The 17014-nt window shown below is 31.8% G+C and overlaps 1 protein-coding gene across 1 annotated transcript; it reads left to right on the forward strand.

The window, feature by feature from the left end:
* Positions 1-14239: 14239 nt before the first annotated feature.
* Positions 14240-16453, forward strand: LOC136088276 (zinc finger MYM-type protein 1-like). Its single transcript, XM_065811961.1, has 3 exons — positions 14240-14453; positions 14537-16247; positions 16318-16453. Exons 1-3 carry the CDS (start codon positions 14240-14242, stop codon positions 16451-16453), a joined length of 2061 nt encoding a protein of 686 aa, XP_065668033.1.
* The last annotated feature ends 561 nt before the right edge of the window (positions 16454-17014 follow it).

Below are 17014 nucleotides of genomic sequence, written 5' to 3' on the forward strand. Positions count from 1 at the left end.
TCAAAAATCGAGGGTTTATGAATGTGAATGTCCACTCGTATGATAATGTATTTTGGAATATCGGATTGGTTAGGATTAAAGGATCAATGCCTGCTGAAAAATGTATAACGTATCTTCAAAATACACTTAAAGAGTTTAGTATTGCGATAGAAAATATAATTTCCATTACTACGGATGGGGCCGCCGTAATGAAAAAGGTATGCACATTACTGGACGTAAATCATCAACTTTATTTAGCCCACGACATCCAGTTATCAGTAATTAAGGTGCTGTATAAAAGAACTGTTTCGGAAAATATTTCCGTAGAAAATTAAGAAGTGGCTATTACTGAATTTGAACATGGTGAAGATGAAGAGGACGATGTAATGGAAGATATTGGGGTTTTTGACGTTATTGAGGATACATCAACTACTGATTCATCAATTCAACATGAAAGTATAGGTCCAATAATAACAAAAATTCGAAAAATTGTTGTCATGTTCCGTAGATCACCAACAAAAAATGACATCCTCCAAAAACATGTTAAGGATGAATTTAAAAAAGAACTTACGCTAATCCTTGACACAAAAACACGGTGGAGCAGTATGTTGATAATGTTGGAAAGAACTTATGAGATTAAAAATTGTGTTCGTAAGAGTCTAATCGATATCAAATCCGATATAGATTTATCAGAAAATGATCTCAATGTTGTATCAAATATAATAATGGCTTTGCAACCTGTTAAAGTAGCTGTGGAAGCTCTCTGTTCAAGGGACACGAATCTATATGTTGCAGATTTTACAATTAGGTTCATGTTGGATGAACTAAGTAACCAAAATAATTTCTTAAGTAATGAATTGAAACAAGATTTAATATTTCAAATAAGTGAGAGAAGAACCGTATATTCTGAAATATATTCATATCTTCATGAACCATGTCCACGTACAGCTTTAAATAATGAAAATAATTAGGGCGTGTTTAATACAACAAGTAAATTGGTTATGGAAAAAAATATTGTAGAAATCATTCAACAATTTTTAAAAAACTATTCCGAAACTACTGAAGCTGAAGTTGTGCAAGTGTATGAAACTGAACCAACTAGTGAATCTACGGTTTTATCAGCAATGGCGACATCAAGCCAAGCAATGTCAATGAAGGAAAAACTTGATTTAGTAATAAAAAAAAAAGAAGATAATTATTGCTCACGACGAGATAAGTGATCCAAAGACAACATCCGGTCTTTTAAATATAGTCAGGAAAGAAATGGCGTATTTCAAGGAACAAAATATTAAAGGAAAATATTTAAACAAACTCCAAAAGTATATTTCAGCAGTTCGCCCAACCAGTGTAGAGTCGGAAAGAGCTTTTTCTGCAGCAGGTTTAATTGGCACAAGGTACAGAACAAGTTTAAACGACGAAACATTAAATGTAATGTGTTTTTTAAGAGCTTACTTCAATAAACAATTTATGCTCCTTGAAAAGAATTGACTATATTAATTATTTTTATTTTAAAAAAGAAATTTTCTTTATGTTTATGTTTGTTTATGTTTACGCTAAAATACAAAAATGTTAATGTATAATAAATGAATTAATTATATTTTATTATATAAAAAAAATCTTTTTGATTGTTTAATTTATTTATTTTTAACTTGGATGGACCTGTAAACTTATGTTGTTTTACTAATATATTCATTTGTTATACTTTTTGTTATTTTCAGTGTTTAGATTATTACTATTTAGGCCTTTAGAAAAAAACCGGTAAATTACCGGTAACCCGGTAATAATTTTTTTTTTTACCGAATTACCGGTTATTTAAAATATCGGTAAATTTACTAGTACTACTTAGCCTTATCACCAATAATAACTAGTGCTGTCACGGTAATTGGAACTTTGGTATCAACACGGTTCTTTATTAAAAAAGTAGTTTCGGTAAAAGTTTTTCAAACTACCGCGTATATCAGTATTAACAATAGTATCGAAAAATTTTAATAGTTCAATAGTGATATTTATTAAGCCTGTTCTTCATTCAAATATTTCTTAGAATTACCGTCTATAAGTCTAAACCGTTTAAAATAGGGACGTAATAACGTATAAATAAGGATAACTTGACTGATGACTTGATAAATTAGCGATTCGAACTCGTAGGCGTTAAGTTTCAGCGACTAGTCCACAGACTTTTTTTGAAAAGAATAATTCAGTCTTACAATTTTTTGACCCTAAAATGAAAGTTAAAATTTTTACTGAAAAAATTGTTTCAAATCTTTTTTAATGGTTCTATTCCCGTCATTTAAAGCCTATTTTAAAATGTTTTGGAAATTCTTAGTCGTCTCTTATAGGTAGGAGATAAGTCATTTCCCGAAAAGTGTTTTTTCTATATATATATATATTTTTTTGTGCTAAATAACAAAAATTTGATAACGCAATTTTCATACAACAAAAGAAATATAAATTTAAAAAAATTATAGTGTAAAAATCAAAACGAGCGTCAGAAAATATTTTTATATACTTTGTTCGCTAAGTTTTTCGCAAAACAGATTAGAAATATAAAAAATACAAGTTTTTGCTTTGAAAGAAGGGGCCAGAGGTGTGGATATTTGACCCTTAAGAGTAGAGTTTCAGGGGGGAGCGCCATAAGATCCCGACATTCTTACTCAGGGTTCTATTCTCTCTATAAATCTCAAATCCGACCGTGTATAAAATACTGTTGCCATATCTGGGGCATATCTTCCAATGATGCCTTTCTTCTTTACACAAGATGCAAAAACGCATTGTAAACATAGTCGGACATAGATGGAATAAGAGCCAGCGTCTCTTATTCCATCTTTTAATAATAACTCTCGTGTTGCTCGTCATTCATTTTAGTCTCATCCTTTTATTGTGACTGTTCCTAAGTGCTCCACAAATTCTTATTTGTCTAGTTTTTTTCCTTGAACATCAGTTCTTTGGAATTCGCTCCCTTTATCTTGCTTTCCTGATTCATATAATTTTTTTTATTTTTTCTTTGTCTTTTTGTTATCTTGCTCTATAAACTTCATCTTTCCTCTTCCAGTAGCTTCTAACTCTAATAGTGGTTGCTTGCAGCCTTATGGGAAGTGAAGATGTTGAAAAAAAACAAGTTCTGACAGAAAAAAATACTGAGACGTTTTGTTATAAGAAAATATCTCTTATAATCATAATGTACACAGGCTGTGTATTTTTTACATAGTTTGATGTATCAAAATATGTTTTAACATACTTTGTTTTAACGAAGTATTAAAAAAATAAATCAGAATAACTATATACTCTGACTGAAGAGTGACAGATGTTTATAAAACTAAAATGACATTGCAAACGGTAAACGACTTTTTTTTTCGTAGGAGAAAAACAAAAAGTTGTAAATTAACTGATTTCAACATTGTAAGGCAACTTAGATTTATGTGTTAAAAAAAGTTTCGTCGAAAACTTGCCGAAAATTTTTCCTCACCTCACTTGACACCTACTCGTGCAGGCGCTACTTTTAAAGATGTGTATGCATCAATATTTCCAGCAATGGCGACTGAACTACAAATTAAAGATGCGCATCCATTTTTAATTGAAAAAAAGATTACCTCATGTTTTCCTAACTTGTCTATACTCTACAAAAATGACTTAAGTCTTTCTTTTGCATGTTTATGATGAAAGAAGTTTCAATAGACTAAAGATTATTAAAAGTTATCTGTGATCAAAAAAGGACAAAAGAATGTCTTTCTGGATTTGAATTAATTTTAATTCAACACAACCTTGCTGAGAGCATTGACTTTGAATTTTTCATAAATCATTTTTCTTCAACCTAGTAGGCACAGACGTAAGTATGACGTCTAAACAATGTCTTAAAGACGTCACAGGTCGGATGTCTTTAAAATGTTCTACAAACGTTCTGTACCCGCTGTGAATAAAATCTCGCAGAAAAAAATTCTTAATGCATGCTGTCAGTAATATGCCCAGTGTAGATACATTTTTAAATAACCGAGCCATTGCAATGATATGAAATATTTCATATTTTTATAATAATTGTTAACCTGAGTAAATAAAGCAAACTCAAATTTTAGATTTTTTAGTGTCTTAGACGTACATAATAGTTATGATAAAAGGTACATAAAAGTATCAATAAAATATATTTATCACAAGTGCAATTTTTGAAAAAAAAGTTTCTGGGGGTTAATACGCCACCCCCAACCTCTGTTACTCTCTTCTCATTCCCCTGGCCTCCCTCCTCCCACGACTCTAAACATCAATTCGTCACTGCTATCATATCATTATTCAATTTACTGCACAGAACACTTTGTTATTCAAGACCGTGCAGTGATTGCATCTGAAGTGCTACCGCAAACAATCGTGCTATCGCACCTTGACGCTTACCTGACATTTATGGGTTACCATCTGTTACTAGTAAACATATTTTAACAATATCAAGCCTTTTTACTTGGAAAAATGATTTTATCTTTTTAGAAATGACTTTTTAAAGCAATTAAACGTAGCCTTTTTTCACGAAAACATTTTCCTTCAAAAAAATTTACATATACATATAAATGATCCATGTCTGTATTGTCTGTGGATTCATCAATAACAACATATACGAATACAACAAGTTTTATGTCATTAATTACAGATTCAAAAACTTCAGCTCCCAAAATTTTAAATCTGCGTATTGTTAACTTATCGGTCGTAGGAATTTGCTGGATTAAAGATGATAAGCTTGTTTTTGTTTTATCGTCACATACTGTTTCATCTAAAACTTCAAACTTGGATTCTTTCACGGTTTCTGGGTTAGTGAAAAGCGTCTTCTTTTTCAATAACATAAATGATAGATGCAGTAAAGCAGCTGTGGGTTTTTCCTTTTCAAAAAAGCAATTATAAAATAAAGTTTGCTTATAAACTTTATTTTATAATTGATTTTTTAATATTTTAATAAATTCAGTAGGTACGATTTGTTTGGAAACGCACGTATCGTTCCTAACGGACAATGTTTTAATTTATGTAAATCAGAACTCCCCCATCTTGTTTACTTGTTTGTCTTTATAACTTTATTTGCGTTTGCAATGAATTTGTTTTCTTAATCTTTAATCGATTTTGATAAAGTTTTAATAAACCCCTATTTAGTATAGTATTCTTTTAAGGGATGATGGTATGACTAAAATTAAAGTTGCCAATTTATAATGAGAAAAGCAGTAATAAGGAAACTTTGCACCTCCCTGCAAGGAAAATTTATTTAACAACCATTAATCAATTGTGGATGAATCAGGTATCAGGTAGAGGTAAAGGTATCAGGTAGAGGTAAAGGTATGGGTGGCGGTATATGTTTTTTATCCACAATACACTGCAATTTAAAAAAGCAGAAAATCTTTGCCATTGTAATGAAGAATGTGAGTCATTAACCTTAGAACTGATTAATAATAAGAAAAAATTACAAAAAGTTTTTTTAACTGCAATATATAGACCACCTAGTGGTAATATAAAATTGCTTGAAAAATATTTAGAACAGTATTTAGAAATGGTAAGAAATAAACAACTATACTTAATGGGGGACTTCAATATAAACCTTTTAGACATAAAAACTGATAATAAAGTTAAACGCTTTATAAATATTTTTAATCAACATGGTATATTACCATTAATTAACAAGCCAACTCGTGTTACTCATCAAACTAAAACACTCAAAGACAATATCTTTACTAATAATTTTTTTAAATATAACACTCAAAGTGGGATCATAAAAACTGATGTAAGTGATCATTTTCCTATCTTTTTTACTTCAAATTCAATATACAAAGAAAAATCTGATGGGATATCAAACAAAATAATATATATATAAAAAAGGGAAATAAATAAAAATAGTAAAAAAAATTTTTCGCGGTCACTTTCTTTTTTTTTTTTTTAGATTATTCACCTCCCCAAGGCCTGAGGGGGGCCACTACAGTCGAGGAGGCTACTAATTTTTTTTTTTATTTTTTTATTTTTTATTTTTTACTTTTTTTTTTAGTTGTTATTCGTGGTGCAACCCTCTCTCAACTCTTTAATTCCGAAACACAAACCTTGCCGAGCAAGGCCGCTGCGCGGTGAAACTAAGTTGACTTATCGCTAATAAACTGGCAACAACTTAAAACATTTTATCTGTGAGTTCAGTAATGCTTATGAAAAAGCATTTCCAAAACAAGAAAAAAGAGTCAAGCTCAAAAATATACGAAGTCCAAGGCTTCATCAAATCTTCCAGAAAAAAAGCAAAAAACTCTACGAAAAATATATATATATATATAAATAATTTTTTTTTTTTATACATGTTATATTTTACAACTACAAAGTAATTACAAGTTACCAATCACTGATTGGCAGTAAAGATATACAAATTTAAATCATAAATATAAAGTTCAAAATATACGAGGTAAATAAAAATATAGTTGCTTACAACTCCGAGACATGAATAAAATAAATACCAATTACAACAATATAATATCGTGTAAGTAAAAATAATCCGAGAAATATATCTCTATATTACTCCAATTAAAATAAAAAATACAATAAATAAAAATAATCTGCTGATTTTTTGGAGGAGTTTTTATGACTAGGCAACTCATTCTATTATCTCCTAATGAGGGTACAGCTCTAAAACTCAGTTTTATGGTTCTGAGGCAGGCTGGTAGTCAGGTTTCCCGAACTCTGTGGTAGCTCTCAGAGAGGCTGATTCCATCAACAGCTGAAAAATATCAAAGTATTAACAATGCCATGTTGCGCATGGATGGTGTCCCGGTTTGTACTTTTAGTGTGCATTGTGGAGGCCACATTTGAAGCCCTTTGTTACGGCTTAGGGTTTATTAGTAGTAATGAGGCATTTGCTTCAGCTATTAAACGGTGTTCTGAGTACCATCTTTGCTTTGAGTCAAGTTCTTCATTCTAATTTAAAAAATGAATAAAGTACCAAAAACTATAAAACACAAAAAACCATCATCATCACCAAGTTCTCTAAACCTATCATTCACTAATATTCGTGGTCTTCGAAGTAACTTTTCTTCTGTTGAGTCTTATCTCTTGCAAAGTTCACCAGACCTACTAGCTCTTTGTGAGACTAATTTGAGTTCAGCTGTCTCATCTTGTGATCTTAGTGTTGATGGTTATCTTCCTCTAATTTGTAAAGACTCCAATAGTCACATGCTTGGCCTGGGCATTTACATTCGTAAGAATTCACCCATTTGTCGTGAAACTAAGTTTGAATCCACAGACGATTCTTTCATGTGCTTTCGTTTAGCACCACTTCACTCTATTGCCTTTCTCTTTGTTCTATATCGCTTTCCTTCATCTCAAGACTGCACTCTTTTTGACTTTATTTCTGATCATATTGATCAAGCCCTCTCTCTTTATCCATCAGCTAATATAGCTGTTGTCGGTGACTTTAATGCTCACCACTCTAAATGGCTTGGCTCTAGTGTCAGTGACTCTGCAGGCATTAAAGCCCACAAATTTTGCCTTTCTCAATCCCTAACTCAAATATTCAACTTTCTAACTCGCTTTCCTGACAACCCGAATTATCTACCTTCTCTACTCGACTTATGTCTTGTTTCTGATCCTAGTCAGTGCTCAGTTTCTTCACATTCACCATTAGGTTCTTCTGATCACAGTTTGATCTCTCTAAAACTAATATCTCATACTTCTTCATCACCTGAATCCCCCTATTATCGAACCTTTTACAACTACAGTTAAGCTAAATGGGATTCTTTCCGTGATTTTCTTCGTGATGGTCCTTGGGTAGAAATCTTTCGTCTTCCTGTCGACAAATGTGCTTCTTACATAACTTCGAGGATTCAGGCTGGCATGGAATCTTTTATTCCCTCTCGACAATTCCAGGTCAAGCCTCACTCTCCTCCATGGTTTTCCTCACACTGTGCTGCTGCGATTGCCAATCGAAACCGTTACTTCCATATTTATGAGCAAAACAGTTCTCCAGAAAACAGACGTCTGTTTATTACTGCTAGAAACAATTAAAAAAGGTTTTGTCTAACGCTAAAACCCGTTATTCTTAGGTCATGAAATCTCGTATCTCATCTCAAAAATTAGGCTCTCTTGACTTCTGAAGAATCTTTAATAATATCAATAATAAGGGCAAATCTATAACTCCACCTCTCTTGTATGGTTCAGACTTTGTCACCTCACCTAAAGACAAAGCCGAATTGTTTGCTAAAAACTTTTCATCAATATCATCTCTTGTTTCCACTAGTTGCGTTCTACCTGATATTGTCAACAAACAGGTTGATCCATTGCTTGACATTCATATCACTCCAGTATCTGTATCTAAAGTGATTTCCTGCCTAGATTCTTCTACAGCTTGTGGCCCGGACAACATACCTGTTATTGTCTTGCAGAAGTGTTCTCCGGAGCTGTCGTCTATACTCTCAAAACTATTCAACAAGTGTTTATCAGAGTCTTGGTTTCCAGCCTGCTGGAAAGTGGCATCTGTTATCCCTATCTTCAAAAATTCTGGAGAGCGATCTGATTCGTCTAACTACCGTCCCATAAGTCTTCTTCCTATCATAAGCAAGGTTTTTGAATCTTTAATTAACAAACACTTAATTTGTCATCTTGAATCTAATAACTTACTTTCTGACCATCAATATGGATTTCAATCTTCTCGTTCTACAGCTGATTTGCTAACAGTAATAACTGACAGGTTTTATCGTGCATTAGATGAAGGTGGAGAGGTTAAGACCATCGCTCTTGACATTTCAAAAGCTTTTGATAAAGTTTGGCATGCTGGTCTTCTCCATAAGCTTTCTTCTTATGATGTATCCGGCAACATCTTTAAGATCATTGAATCCTTCCTTTCCAATCGTAGCATAAAAGTTGTCTTCGATGGACAACACTCATCTTCTTATTCTGTAACTTCAGCGGTTCCTCAAGATTTTATCCTTGGCCTTATACTCTTTTTAATTTACATTAACGATCTTCCAGATATTCTCACATCTAAGGAGGCATTTTTTGCTGATGATACTACCATTTATTCTTGTCGTGATAAGAAACCAACACCCTCTGATTGCTTGGAGGGGGCATTTGAGCTTGAAAAGGATCTCACTTCTGCTAAAGCATGGGGCTCACAGTGGCTGGTGAACTTTAATTCAGATAAAACTCAATTTTTTTCAGCCAATTGTTATCGCAATAATTTAGATCTTCCTATATTTATGAACGGTGATGTACTCGATGAGTCACCTACTCTTCATCTTCTAGGATTAACTCTTACTTCCAATCTTTCTTGGAAACCATATATCAAATCAGTTGCAAAATTAGCATCTGCTAAGAATGCATCTCTTTATCGAGCTCGTCACTTTCTTACTTCGGATTCTATTTTCTATCTCTATAAATCTCAAATCCGGCCTTGTATGGAATACTGTTGCCATATCTGGGGCGGATCTTCTAATGATGCTTTTTCTCTTTTAGACAAGGTGCAAAAACGCATTGTAAACATAGTTGGACCTGCTCTTGCAGCCAACCTCCAACCATTATCACATCGTCGTAATGTTGCTTCTCTTTCTTTTTTCTACAAATACTATAATGGACGCTGCTCTAAAGAGCTAGCGTCTCTTGTGCCATCTACTAAAATTCATTCTCGTGTTACTCGTCATTCAATTAAGTGTCATCCTTTTTCTGTGACTGTTCCTAAGTGCTCCAAAAACGCTCATTCGTCTAGTTTTTTTCCTCGAACATCAATTCTTTGGAATTCGCTTCCTTCATCTTGCTTTCCTGATTCATATAATTTGCATTCTTTTAAGTCGTCCGTCAATCGTTATCTTGCTATACAATCTTCATCTTTTCTTTTTCAGTAACTTCCAACTTTAATTAGTGGCTGCTTGCAGCCTTGTTGGAAACGAAGATGTTAAAAAAAAAAGAAAAAAAAGAGGAGAGTTTAGTTGTTTCACTATAAGTTAATTTACCACATTTCACGATAATGTTAATGTATAAATATGATAAAAACAAAATTTGTGTAAGATTGATAAAAAGAAATACTTATTTGTAGTCATAGGAAGCGCGCAGAGACTTAAGTCAGTCTTGTCATCGAGTACCTATTTCTTAGACGTGTAATACACATAAAAAATCAGTTGCATACGTGGTATATATATACGTGTTACATATATACCTTGTTATTAATATTATCTTTATTATCGATTTGTATTAGAAGTTAAGTTACATTTATTTATTTATTCAAATTTAAAAAAATTCCTTACAGTAGTTTAATTTGATTATTGTAGATTTTAGCTTTTTTTTCAGAGAGTGTTTGTTGTTTAAGTTTAATTGTGATTCGTTTCTGGAAACTAATTTGTTAAATAAATAGGGACCACGATATGTAACTGAGAATTTTGAGAGTCTTGTTGTTTCAAAAGGTATCTCAAAGTTGCCTGTTGCTCTTGTATTGTATTTATTTATATTGTTTTTAAAAAAGTGTGCTGTAAAATGCTCTGGAACCAGACTTGGTTTATATTTAAACATGAAAAGCATATTTTTAAAAATATTTATTTGGAATATATTTAGTGCGTTCATTTGTTCCAGTAAGGGTTGAGCATGAGTAAATTTGCTTTTGTTGTATACTAGTCTTGAAGCGTGTTTTTGACGTAAGTAAAGTGGTTGTAATTTAGATTTGTGGGTACTGCCCCATGCTATATTGGCATACATGAGATAACTATGTATGAATGAGAAGTAGATAAGTTTGAGACTTTTTTGTGACAAAAATGGTCTTGCCTTGTAAAGTAAACCTATGTTCTTTGATATTTTTGTGTTTATGTAGTTTATTCGGGGTTTCCAGGAGATGTGTTCATCAATTAGGACTCCTAAAAACTTTGTATTCAGATCTCTTTTGATGGATATATTTTCTATATTAATTGTTGATAAGTTCAGGGGTATTTTTTTAATTTGTTGATTTAGAGTGAAATAGTATATACTTAGTTTTTTTTATATTGAGTGACAGTTTATTTGATTTAAACCATATGTTAACTTTTTTTAGTTCAGCATTTGTTTTTTTATAGAGGTCTTCGATTGTCTTTGACAAGTAAAATAAGTTTGTATCGTCGGCAAACATTATAGTTTTAAAGATATTAGAGGCGTTTGGAAGATTGTTTATATAAATAAGAAACAAAAGAGGAGCAAGAATGGAACCTTGTGGTACACCATATTTTGTTTTTAGTAAATTTGAGTTGCTTTTTCTATCTATAATAACACACTGTTTTCTGTTATCAAGGTAGTTTTTAAACCAATTTAAAGCTTGATTTTTCATACCATAGTTTTTCATTTTTGCTAGTAAAATCTCATGGTTGACGGTGTCAAATGCCTTTGACAAATCAATAAAGATCCCTAATGTGAATTTTTTTTTTTTAAATGATCTACTTATCCTATTTGAGAGGTCAAGGATTGTATGCTCAGTTGAGTGTAGCTTTTGAAAACCATATTGACCTTTATTGATAATTTTGTTGGTTTTTAAATATTCATTTAATTTATTATAGATTATTCGTTCTAGGAGCTCATTGACAAATCAATAAAGATCCCTAATGTGAATTTTCTTTTTTTTAAATGATCTACTTATCCTATATGAGAGGTCAAGGTTTGTATGCTCAGTTGAGTGTAGCTTTTGAAAACCATATTGACCTTTATTGATAATTTTGTTGGTTTTTAAATATTCATTTAATTTATTATAGATTATTCGTTCTAGGAGCTTTGAGAATACCGAAAGGATAGAGATTGGTCTATAATTGTTTAAAGAATTGGTTTCTCCTGGTTTATAGATTGGTATAATTTTAGAGATTTTTAGTTTATCAGGTACAATACCTGTTGAAATTGATGAATTAAATATTTGGTAAATTGGATTACGTATCTCCTCAAAAACATCTAAGACTACTTTGCAAGAGATATCATCAATTCCTGGGGACTTAACTTTAAGTGATTTAATAGCTATTTCAAGTTTGTCTTGATTTATTTCATTGAAATTTAAAGAGCAGTGTGAGCCTGTTAAGTAACTTTTAAATGTATTATTTGGGCATTGAATTTTTGATACAAGATCAGCACCAATGTTGGCAAGGTATTTATTAAATTGATTGGAAATATCTCGCTTGTTGTTTGATTCACTTTCATTAATTATTACTCTAGAAGGCATTTTGTTAACATTAAATTTACTTTTACCAATAATTTTCTTCATAATGTCTCGTGTCTTTTTTAGGTCACCATTAAATTTTTGTATTTGATAATAAAATTTCGTGTTTTTTTTTATTTTTCAAATAGGTTTTTTGTATTTAATGTTTTTATAACATAAGATTTTTGAATTATCAATTTTTGTGGAATTTTGTAACAGAGAGAAGTATATTGGAAAGTGATCTGAAATATCTGTTTTTATTATTCCTGATTTTAGAGAAGGATCTTGTATTGAGTTTGTTAATATATTGTCAATAGCAGTAATAGATTTGGAAGTTACCCTGGTAGGTTTGTTGATAATTGGGAAGATATTAAGTTGAAACATGTCGTCAAAGAAATTTTTAGTAATAGCATGCTTGTTGTACATTAAAATATTTATGTTTATATCTCCAATTGTGAATAACTTTTTCTGTTCTCTATTATTTGTAATTATATGTTTAATATAATTTGAAAATTCACAAGTATCACCATCAGGTGGTCTGTAGCACGTAGAAACTAGAAAGTTCTTTGAGGCAGTGTTTATAACTTCCATTGTGAAGACCTCACTACTGCTATCAGAGTTTGAAAGGTCATTTCTTATCTCAGTGTTTAGATCATTCCGTATATAATTCACAATTCCTCCTCCTCTTTTGCAAACTGATCTTTCTTTAAAAAATAATTTATAGTTTGGAATTTGGAGGTCAGAGTTTGTTTCTGCTGCTTCGTCAGAGCGCCAAGTCTCTGTAAGGCAGATCACACTGAAAGCATGTTTGCATTCAAGGAGAAAGTTATTTAATTTGTCTATATTAATAAGTAAACTTCTGATGTTTATGTGTATTACCGTAAAGCAGAGCCGTGGCTATGCTCCCCCACACCCCCCAACTGGGGGGGGGGGCCCAGCATTTTTAGGGGCTTTTTTGTTATTTGAAATTACTTTATTTTTTATCTTTTATAATAAGAATATTTGAATATATATATATATTTATAGTTACTGTTACTAATAATAAAAAAACATGGCCTTTTAAACACGATATTACCAAAATTAAGCAAGCGTGAAAAAAGCAATAATATTTTTCATGTAGAAAAAAAATTAAAAAAATGTTCAACTCCCGAGGTCCGATTTTTATGAAAAACGCGAGCTTTATAAAAATCTGTCAAACAGTTAAAGAGAAACCATTAAGCAGCAGTCAATCGTGCGAAGAAATATATTTCTCTAATTCGCATATTTTATTAGGTGCGAATATGTTATTATTTGTATTTAGATTACATATTTCAGTGTTTATTTATTTATAAATTATGAATCGTTTTTTATTTTTGGCGATCCACAATTTATCTTGGTAATAATTTATTTTATTACTATGCTATATGTTATTACTTTTGCTTTAATACTATGAAATAAAAAGTCTATTATTTGTTTCAATTAAATCATACGCATTGTTTTTAAAGAAACATGTATAGCATTGGAAAACTGTTACACTTAGCATTTTTTTTATTTTAAAGTTCAAATGGTTATAAGGCCATTATCATTGAACTGATTTTTTTGTTATTATTATTATTATTATTATTGTTATTATTGTTATTATTATTATTATTATTATTATTATTATTATTATTATTATTATTATGCATTGTTAGTTTTTTATATATAAAAAAAATAAAACAATGAAGGTTTCCAAAAATTTATAATTATATTTCGATAGTATATCACGATATAATTATTGGTATGAAAAAAGTGAAAAGTGGTGCCACTAAGAGAAGAGAAAAAGCTGCAGCCAGGGAGGAAATCGCAAATCACCCCAAGCTAACACATTTTTTGAAACCATTAGTTAAGACTAGAAGTGATTCGATACCAACAGAAACTACAATTAATTCTGATTGTCATTATTTGAATACTAGAGTAGAGTCAGATAGGTTGATATGCGAGTCTACGTCAAATGCCATAACAATTCCGCCTATTTTTCTCAGTGATGATCCTTCTGAGTAGCCAGATAATGTTTCTGACGCACAGAGGTGTGACATTGTTAAACGTGGTTTCAAAAAAATCGAAATTGATTTTCCATACAATTTAGAAAGAAGACGATTTTCACTGAACTATTATAACCGGAAGATGAAGAATGGAGAAATATTTGAACGCACATGGCTCATATATTCTTTGAACAGCAATAAAGTGTTTTGTTTTTGTTGCAAACTTTTTGGGATAACTTCTTCACCATTCCGGCAAGGAATAAACACTTGGGAAGGCTTGTCAAAAAAACTTAAAGAACACGAAACATGCAGTGCACATTTCAAGTGCTTTGAACAACGGATGACTTTACGAAAAGGTTAACTGATATTTTCTTTAATTTATTGCTTTGTTACTTTTTTTTCTTAACTAATTTCTTTTTCCTCAATTTTGGTAAAGCAGGCATTGCAAATCAAGCTACCATAGACGAGAAACAACAAAAGTTGCTTCATAAAGAGCGGATATTTTGGAGGGCTGTGTTAGAAAGGATACTAAACATTACCTTATTTCTTTCTGCAAGAAATCTTGCATTCCGTGGTTCAGACACAGCCATTGGTTCAAAGAGCAATGGAAACTTTCTTGGGGTGTTTGAATTACTGGCTAAGTATGATACCGTTCTCAATGAGCTTATGCAAAGAATTCAGGACAAAGAAACCAAGGAGCACTACTTGAGCAATGACACACAGAACGAGTTGATTAGACTTTTAGCCAGGGAGATTGAATCCAAAAACCTTTCTAAGGTAAAAAAGGCAAAATACTATTCTATTATTTTAGATTGTACGCCAGACGTTTCGCACAAAGAACAAATGAGCATTATTCTGCGATCAGTAACATGCACTCCTGGAGTAGGTATCGACATTTCCGAAAATTTCTTTGGATATCTCACAGTAAATGATACCACTGGAAATGGGCTTTTCAATGCATTTTTAAATCAGGCAAAAAATTGGGATCTAAATATTTTAGACTGCCGAGGTCAATCTTACGATAATGGTGCTAATATGAAAGGAAAAGTAAAAGGTGTTCAAGCAAGGTCTCTGGAAATGAATCCTAAGGCCTTATATGTTCCATGTGCTAACCATTCACTCAATCTTGTTATTGTTGATGGTGCACTATCATCCATTAGTGCAATTTCTTTTTTTGGTGTTCTTTCAAGGTTATACACGCTCTTTTCATCGTCTCCTCCTCGATGGGAAATTTTAAAATCATGCGTGGCAATTTCAGTCAAGCCACAATCAGATACCAGATGGGAAAGTAGAATAAACTGTGTTAAACCACTTCGCTTCTATTTAAAAGAAATCTTAGAGGCACTTGAAAAATTGGAAGAACATGCCTTAGAAAAAAGAGATGGGGCAACTTCCACAGAAGTACGATCGCTGACAGAATATATTAGAACATGGCCTTTCTTATTATCAATCATTATTTGGTATGACGTTTTATTTCAAATTAACAAATCAAGTAAGCTGCTTCAGTCTTCTGCAACCTCTCTCGACATATTAGCTAGTGAAATAAATGCAACAAAAGCGTTTCTTTATGAGTATCGCGAAAATGGATTTTCTGACGCACGTGTTAAGGCATCAGAAATCGCAGAAGTATTGGGCATTGAAAAGGTTTTTTCGATGGTGCGTTCACGAAAAAAAAAATCGATTTATTCATACGAGTGTGCTGATCACACTTGGCAACCTGAACATCAGTATAAAGCAGATTTTTTTTTGCCACTAATTGATATGTCAATTGCATCAGTAAAAGAGCGTTTTGAACAGATCAGCATTGTCACAAAGCTTTATGACTTTCTTTACCGATCTGAGAGTCTTATCAAAGCTTGTAATGAAAATTCTCTGTCTGCTTATTGCAAAAATTTGCAAATAAAGCTTGCTGATATAGATTCAGAGGATTTAGAATCGGAGTTAAAACGTTTTGTCATAGTTATAAAGGAGGAAAAAAATGCTCTCCTAAAATCTGCATACGACTTCCTAAACTACATCTACAAAGAAGAGCTGCAAGAAACTTATCCCAATTTAGTTATTGCGTTGCGAATCATTCTTACTTTACCAGTTACTGTTGCAAGTGCAGAACGTAGCTTCAGCAAGTTAAAACTAATTAAAACATTTCATAGGTTAGTATAAATAATCTTGCTTCATTATACATAAATACGTTTAGCTTTATTTCTTTGTATTTTTAAATAGGTCAACAATGGTTGATGAACGTTTGTCTTCCTTAGCAATGCTGTCTATTGAGAACGAGGTTGCAAGAACATTAAGTTATGAAGGCATAATAAATGAGTTTGCAAGCATGAAAACACGTCGCAAACCCTTTTTTTGATGGTTTGCGACATTCTTCTATTATCTGCGTAATGCATTTACTGTATTTACACTAGTAACTCTATATCAATTTAACAATTATAAAATATATCTAATTGAATTTAAGCGTTAATTTGATTGCATTTAGTCTTATGAACGGCGACGTTAAAATATGTGAGGTACCCAGCTGTTTTGAAGTAATCTGTAAAGTTTATCCACTTTTTTAGAAAAAAAAAAATTCTGGCCGTAATGGCTAGTTTTGGGGGGGGCCCCAAATCCACAAGCCACGGCACTGCCGTAAAGTTATTTATAGTGGTTTTTAGTTCAAATTTAAAATTTTTTATATCAAAATATGCAGAATCGGAGTATTTTTCGTTTAAAAAGCTAAAGTCGTCATAACAATTATGTGCTAAAAATTTATTAGTAATTTCAAAGATATTTAAACGCAGCGTTTCAAAGTCTATTGTTTCATGAGCCATAGTGATTTTTTAGAAAATAAAAACTTGTTAGAAAATGCGCTCGCTTTTTTAAATCTCTGCAATAAATTTTATCAAATTTAATGATGGCGTACTTACCATCCTTA

Source organism: Hydra vulgaris, chromosome 12, assembly GCF_038396675.1.
Source record: "Hydra vulgaris chromosome 12, alternate assembly HydraT2T_AEP".
Classification (NCBI taxonomy): Eukaryota; Metazoa; Cnidaria; class Hydrozoa; order Anthoathecata; family Hydridae; genus Hydra; species Hydra vulgaris.